The following is an 8,344-nucleotide window of genomic DNA, read 5'->3' on the forward strand; positions in this document are numbered from 1 at the left end:
AATGCCCCACTAACAATAATAAGTTAAAGGTAGAAAGATCAAGATCACAGTTTCACAGAAGTATAAACAAGGGCTAAAAACATCAAATCACAAGATGTCCATTTCATTCCTACACATCTTTTGTGCTTTATAAAGACTACCATATATCAGAGAAAACATAATATTTGTCTTTGGGATACTGGCTGATTTCATTAAGCATAATTGTTTCCAGTTACATCCATTTCTTTCCAAAAGACAGGATTTCATTAATTTTTAAGACTGGGTAGTATCCAATCATGCATATAAACTAAAAATCTTTTTTGAAGATTTATTTATTTATCTGAAAGTCTGAATTATATAGGTAAGGGAAAGACAGAGAGAGAGAGAGTGGAGGGGAGAGAGAGAGAGAGAGACAGAGAGAGAGAGGGAGGGAGAGAGAGAGATTCTTTCTGTTGTTTCACTCCTCAAATGGCCACAGCAGTCAAGGCTGGGCCAGACTGGAGCCAGGGGCTTCTTCCAAGTCTCCCACATGAGTTCTGGAGCCCAAAAACACAGACATTTTCCATTATTTTCCCATGTGCATTAGCAAGGATCTAGATCTGAAGGGAACATCAAGAACTAGAATGGATGCCAATATGGATGCCAGCACTGCAGATGCCAGCATAGCCTGCTACAGCATAGCTCTAGCCCCAACATTTTCTTTACTGAGTCATAAATTGATGGACATCTGTGTTGATTCTATATGTTAGCTATCTGTGAATTGATATGCAATGAACATGAGGGTTCTTTCATAGGGTGATTTCATTTCATTTGGGTAATTCCCAGGAGATGCATGACTGGGTCATATGGTAAATCTATTTTCAGATTTCTGAGTAATCTACCTATCGTCTTCCATAATGATTGTGCTCATTTACATTATCACCAAGAGTGTATTAAGGTAATGTTTTCCCTAAATCCTCACCGGTGTTTATTATTTCTCTGATTTTTGGATGATTACCATTGTAACTGGGTGAGGAAGTACCTAATGTGGTTTTTATTTAAATTTCCCTGATAGCTACTACTTCTGAGCATTTTTTCATTTGTTACATTTCATCCTTTGAAAAAAATGCCGGTTCATGCCCTTTACCCATTTCTTAACTGTATTGTTTTGTTTTCTTGTTGTTGAAATTTTGAGCTCTTTATAGATTCTGAATATTAATTATTTATCAGTTTCATAGTTCACAAATATTTTCTCTTTCTGTCGGTTGCTTCTTCACTATGTTTTTACTTTTAGGGCATAGGCTTCCCTCCCTTTCAATTGTTGTGAAAGTTTCAGAATTAGAATTACAATTAGAATTAGTTCTTCTTTAAAAGTATTGTGGAATTTTTTTTAAAGATTTATTTATTTTTATTTGAAAGTCAGAGTTACACAGAGGGAGGAGAGGCAGAGAGAGTTCCACCCAATGGTTCACTCCCCAGTTGGCCGCAATGGCTGGAGCTATGCCAATCTGAAGCCAGGAGCCAGGAGCCTCCTCCAGGCCTCCCACGCAGGTGCAGGGCCCAAGGACTTGGACCACTGTCTACTGCTTTCCCAGGCCACAGCAGAGATCTGGATTGGAAGTGGGCAACCAGGACTCGAACTGGCACCCAAATGGGATGCCAGCGCTTCAGGCCAGGGTGTTAACCCGCTACACCACAGCGCAGGCCCCAAAGTCTTGTGGAATTTAACAGTGAAGCCATCTGGTCCTGGGCTTTTCTTTCTTGTGAGGGTCTTTATTACTGATTCAATCTCCATCTTGCTTATAGGCCTATTTAAGTTTTCTGTGTCTTCATAAATCAATTTTGATAGATTGTATGCTTCTAGAAATCTATGTATTTCTTGTAGATTTTCCAATCTTTCCAATAGCTGCTTGCAGTAATTCCTGATGATTCTTTTTATTTCTGTGGTCTCTGTTGTTACATTTCTTTTTTTTGAAGAATTTTTATTTATTTGAAATTCAGAATTACACAGAGAAAGAAGGAGCAGCAGAGAAAGAGCAAGGTCTTCCATCTGCCTGTTCACTCCCCAGTTGGCTGCATTGTCTAGAGTTGTGCTGATCTGACGCCAGATCCCAGGAGATTCTTATGAGACTCTCACGCAGATGGAGGCCACAGCAAAGAGCTGGATCATACGTAGAGCATCTGGGTCTCAAACCAGTGCCTCTATAGAATGCTGGCCCTTCAGATGGTGGCTTTATTTGCTGTGCAACCACTGGTCCCAACAGCTCTTTTTCATCTCTGATTTTGTTAATTTGGGTCTTCTCCCTTTTTTGTTTAGTTAAACCAAGGATGTATCAATTTTATTTATTTTTCAAAACACTATTTCTTCATTTCATCGATTTTTTTGCATTATTACACAGTGACCTTGTCTCTTTTGACAGTTTCTTTTTTGTTTAAAGATTTATTTATTTATTTGAAAATAAGAGTTACACTGAGAGAGAAGGAGAGGTGGAGAGAGAGGTCTTCCATCTGCTGGTTCACTCCCCATTGGCTGCAATGGCTGGAGTTGCTCCAATCCAAAGCCAGGAGCCAGGAGCTTCTTCTGGGTCTCCCACATCAGTGCAGGAGCCCAAGGACTTGGGCCATCTTCTGCCTCTTTCCCAGGACATAGCAGAGAGCTGGATCAGAAATGGAGCAGCTGGGACATAAAGCACCACCCATATAGGATGCCGGCACTGCAGGCAGTGGCCTTACCCTCTATGCCACAGCACTGGCCCTGATGGTTTCTAAGTCTATTTTCTCTTAGTGCCTACAAGACTGAGCATGTTCCAAGTAGGGCTCCAGCAACTCACTTCTGCCAGACCCTTGGACTGAGGCCTGACACTATTCCTCCCTTCCACTTCTGACATGCTGTTGGCTTAGTCTGTGTATGTGTGGTAACACCATGTCTGCTCCACTGTTAGCCATGGTGCCTTGTGCCTGGAAGGCTGCCACTGTGGTAATTTTCCTTCATGGATTAGGAGATACTGGGCATGGATGGGCAGAAGGCTTTGCAGGTATCACAAGTTCACATACCAAATGTATCAGCCTGCATGCACCCATTATGCCTGTTACATTAAATATAAACATGGCTATGCCTTCTTGGTTTGATAATATTGGACTTTCACCAGACTCACAGGAGGATGAATCTGGAATTAAACAGGCAGCAGAAAATGTAAAGGTTTTGATAGATCAAGAGGTGATGAGTGGCAGTCCTAACAGAATCATTTTGGAAGGATTTCCTCAGGGAGGAGTTTTATTTTTATATACTGCTGTTACCATACAGCAGAAACTGGTGGGTGTCACTGCACTTAGTTGCTGGCTTCCACTTTGGGCTTCATTTCCAAAGGGTCCTGTCAGTGGTGCTAACAGAGATATTTCTATTCTCCAGTGCCATAGAGATTGTGACACTTTAATTCCACTAATATTTGGTTCTCTTACTATGCAAAACCTAAACACATTGCTAAATTTGGCCAGTGTAACCTTTAAGGCCTATGAATGCATGAGGCACAGTTCCTGTCAGCAAAAAATGGATGCTTACTATTTCTGAAGTATGTTAATTTTTCTGCTGTATTCCAACAGACCAAACAAGATACACAAGGATGTATCTTTATAAATGGGTGCTAATTGGTAATGAAAATAATTTACTACTGGACTATAGAATAATAATGTTGACAATGAAGACATGTATATCTCCGGATTTAAAAATTTTGAGCAGTCATTTTCTGAGTCATTTTTGCTTTGCCTTGAAGAATAAGATGTATTGTTTCATTATGTAAGTCATCAAAATCTTATTTATGGCAAGAAATATTCTGTTGCAATATTGTGCTGTAATGTGGGAAAATGTAAAAGTTTTCCACAGTTTCTATCAATGTGAAATAAAACTTAATCCTGAAAAAAAGTCTATTTTATCTGATACTAGTCTAGGAACTCCTGCTCATTTTTTAAATTTCCATTAGCATAGAATAATTTTCTCCATTCTATCACTTTCAGTCTGTGCGTAGCTTTGTTGATCTGAAGTGTTTCTTGTATGCAGCATGTATATTGGTCTTTGTTTTTAATCCATTCAGCCAGTCCATCTTTTATTTGGAGAATTTATTCCACTTACATTCAAGATTGTTATTGGTAGCTGGCACCGTGGCTCACTAGGTTAAATCCTCTGCTTGTGGCATCAGTACCCCGGGTTCTAGTCCTGGTTGGGGTGCCGGTTCTATCCCAGTTGCTCCTCTTCCAGTCCAGCTCTCTGCTGTGGCCTGGGAAGGCAGTGGAGGATGGCCCAAGTCCTTGGGCCCTGCACCCACATGGTAAACACCTGGATCCTGTATTCAGATCGGCACAGCGCACCAGCCATAGCGGCCATTTAGGGAGTGAACCAATGGAAGGAAGACCTTTCTCTCTGTCTCTCTCACTAACTCTGCCTGTCAAAAAAAAAAAAAAAAAGATTGTTATTGGTGAGTGACGAGTTGTCTTGCCTCCTTTTCCCCACAAATATTCTAGCTTGTTTTGTACTATTACTTTGTACTTTTTTTCCACAAATATTCTATTGGTTGTTTTGTACTACTACTTTGTACTATTACTTTGTAATAATACTAATTTTTTGGCTTCATATTATTTCATGGTGCTGTGTTTAGTACATCCTTAATTTTTTTTCAAGATTGTTTGTTTTGGAAAATCTTTATTAAGCTTTCTTTATAAATTAGAGCTAGCTAGATACAGTATTCTAGCCCAACAGCTTTGTTTTTCTTTAAGGACTTGGACTATGTCTTTCTGTTGTATCCTCTTTTGTGAGGCTTTTGATGAGAAATCTGCTGTCAATCTAGAGCTCTTTTAAAGATAATCTTGCATTTGTGTCTTGTACTTTTTAACATCTTTTCTTTGTTTTTTACATTTGAAAGTTTGAATATTCTGTAGTGTGATGCAGACCTTCTCTGATCATGTCTATCTGGGATTCTATGTGCTTCTTGTACTTGGATGTCCATATCTTTGTCCAAATTTCTGAAATTTTCTTCGATAATTTCACTAAGTTTTCTAAATTACTCTGTTTTTCCACTCCTTCAGGAATGTCTAAGACGTGTGTAGTTTGTCCTTCATGGTGTCTAATAGACTAAACACTGTTTTCATTTTTTGAATTTTTTTCTTTTTTTGTCAGACTGTGATATTTCAAAACCTTTGTCTTTCGGCTTGGATATTCTTTCTTTGGCACCATTGAGAATGGTGTTCATGCTTTTCACTGTTTTTTTTTTATTTGACATATTGAGTTCTTAATTTCTTAACATTTCAATCTGGCTGTTCTTTAATATTTCTATTTCTTGGCTGAATTTCTCATTCATGGCATGCATCAATTTCTTTAACTCATGTAATTGCTTCTCTGTATTTTTCAATAATCTTACAATAAGTCTTTTGAATTCCTTTTCAGGCATTTTGTCAAGATCCTCATCTTCACAGTCCAATATTGAAGTATCATTGTGTTCTTTTTGGTGTTTAATATTGTCTTCCTTGTTAATATATCTCATATTTATGATTTTTACATATCTAGCGAAGCACTTGTGGATATCTCCTTTGAAGTCTTTGTTATTGGGAATGTGCCCCTAGGTATAGGGAGATGCCTGCACCTTCAGTGAATATCTAGAGGTGTGTGCTGAGTGGGAACAGGGAGCTCTGGTCAACATTTATGTGTGTGAGTCAAAGTCCAGGGTAACACCCAAAATATGTGTGGTAGCTCTCCTCTGTATCCAGCAGAAGAGAGTGGATGATCCCCTTGTTTGTTGTGGTCACTGCCCCCACAATTCTCTGTGCCAAGATAAACTTCTCTTTGCCTGAACCCTGCCCCCAACTCACTCAAGTACATGAACTGCACACAATATCTGTCCACTTTGTAATCTGAACATGGATCCTTCTGGCTTATAGCATAAGCCCTCCATTCCCAGTCACAGGGTGCAGGGTTCCTGTAGTCACAGACTGTAAGGCATCCACTCTCTGCCCTTGGAGCTGCTCTATCCAGAGAACTACTCTGTCCCTGACCTTGGGATAGGGCTGGAAAGCAACATGCTTTCCATTCCCTGAGCTAAATGGGTGGCCTACCCCCACCGGCTCCTCTTCCAGGACTCAAAGTCAGTGGAGATCATAGATTTCTCACTGTGATAAAAAAAACAGACATGCACTGGCTCTGGCAGCCTCTACTCCCATTACTATGTCACTTTCCCCTCTGGTGGAGGAGCAATATGCCCTCCATTCACAAAGTTAAGTAGACACTCTGCCCCTGGACAACTTACCTCACTGGAGTGAGAGTCAGCAGGGACCACAAGTCTCTTCTCCAGACATCACCAGTGGAGCACAGGCTTGTACAGAAACCGCTCAACTCACTCTGGGAAGATGGCCTCCCTGCCAGCTGAGGACTGCAGGAGCTGCAGCCATAGGAGTAGCTGGTGTTGTCCCCTGAGCTTCTGTGTGTCTGTACAATCTTTGCTGCTCCACAGAGTGTCTCTTCTTACTTTATGCATTTTATTTCTATTTCTTACTTTACTGCATTGGCTAGGACTTTCAGTAACATGTTGAAAATTGGTTGTGAAGACACATGCTTATTTTATTCCTCATTTTAGTGGAAAAACTTGGAGCTTTGCATCATTACCTATAATGTGAGGTGAGAGGTCTGTGTAGATGTATTGTATTAACTTGGAGGACATCCTGGGCTAGAGACTCTTACTTAATTTTTCATCCATTTGTTTCATCACTCATAGTGCTAGACTTTGTCAAGATTTTCTGTATTCATCAAATTGATAAAATTTTGTTTTTTCTTTTTTTCCATTGATTTGGGAAATTAAATCGCCACCAGTTTGACCTGCCTTAAATATCTGTAACTAATTCCATATGTTTATCAAACATCATGCTTATAATACCTTATTGAATTTTATGAAAAAATTTTAAAATATGTGCATCTATGTATATGAGAGATACTGGCCTAGAAATTACTTTCCTGTACCATGTCTGTATAGTTTGGATACGGGAGCATTTCTTCAAGTTCTATCTTCCAGAAAAATTCACAAATAATTACAGCAATTATTTCTTAGATGTTACATAGAATTTCTCAACAAGCCCATCAGAGCCTGCTGCTTTCTCTTTTAGGAGATTGTTACTGAATTAATTTATATTTAAATAACTTGTTTATATTTATTTTTTATCTATTTGTTTGGAAATCAGAGAAAGAGGTCTCTTCTTTTGCTCTTCAATTCACCAAGTAACCACAACAGCTGAAACTCAGCAAACCTGCAGTTTGGAGACATAAACACAACCCAGGTCTCCCCATATTAGTATAATCCAGATCTTTGATGTGAGTGACAGAGACACAAAAATTTTAGACATTGGCTTTTACCTACCAGTGTGCATGTCAATAGAAAGTCTGAATTGGGAGTGGAGCTATTACTTGAACCAAGGTAGTCCACTGTTGGTTGCAGGCATATCAAGCAGCAACTGCTGTGAAAACATCTTTTAACTGAATTTCTTTAATAGATATAGAAACTTTTAGGATATTTATTTCTTCTGATGTGAGTTGAGGCAGATTGTGTCTTTATTTTAGCTAGTCCATTTCTTCTGGATTAAAACACCAATATTTTTGCAAGGGCAATTTGAAAGCCATGAATTCGGCATTTCAGCATTTTATATGCTTTCAGTGAAAAGATTGTTCAATCCTATTCTATTATTACAGCAGGCAAAAGTTTTGACTCCTCTATTCGTATTTGTTCTAATAGGTAATCTAATTACTGGCTTGTTACCTTGAACTTGTTTAGTCTTGGTTTTCAGCTTTTCTAGAGTAGGCATGAATATATGTCAAGTTTTCCATAAGCACTGTTAACTTTGAAGGTCTTGACCACCAACATTTTATTTCCCTTAACATCAAACCAGGGCTACTTAACATACTTTTTTGTAGAGTGGTCTAAAATTAGCATTACTTCAGTGTGTGGTTCTTACTTAAAAAGTACAGCCTTTAGGTATTTCACTTACATGCTTGTGATGTTAATAATATGTCAACAAGGTCTTACTTGGATTGGAAGTTAGATACCCTCCAAACCAAATAATCTGAAATGTATTTTTATACTTCCATCCCAGCATCAGTTACTCTGGTGAACCTCATGTAGTTTCACTCCATCAATGCTCTATCTCATGCTCAAGGACTTGTGGGGACTTTACATATTCAGTTCTCAACGTTTCATCTGTTCCGTTACATTCATTCCAGTTTCTTCTTTGGAAAGTTCGTGCTGTCCTCAGATACGGTAACTACTGCAGCTCAATAGCAACAGGTATTGACTGGAATCCAGTTCATTGTATTGTTGAAAAGTCATTTTTCCCAGCAAGAACCCATATAACTGTAGTG

The 8,344-nt window shown here is 38.9% G+C and overlaps 1 protein-coding gene across 1 annotated transcript; it reads left to right on the forward strand.

The window, feature by feature from the left end:
• Positions 1 to 2,866: 2,866 nt before the first annotated feature.
• Positions 2,867 to 3,526, forward strand: LOC133754149 (acyl-protein thioesterase 1-like). The gene has a single exon (XM_062184701.1). It carries the CDS (start codon positions 2,867 to 2,869, stop codon positions 3,524 to 3,526), a length of 660 nt encoding a protein of 219 aa, XP_062040685.1.
• Positions 3,527 to 8,344: the final 4,818 nt, after the last annotated feature.

The sequence above is a fragment of the Lepus europaeus genome, chromosome Y (genome assembly GCF_033115175.1).
Source record: "Lepus europaeus isolate LE1 chromosome Y, mLepTim1.pri, whole genome shotgun sequence".
NCBI lineage: Eukaryota > Metazoa > Chordata > Mammalia > Lagomorpha > Leporidae > Lepus > Lepus europaeus.

Coding starts and splice junctions, on each gene's coding strand:
- LOC133754149 (XM_062184701.1), top strand. CDS start 2,867: ATGTGTGGTAACACCATGTCTGCTCCACTGTTAGCCATGGTGCCTTGT.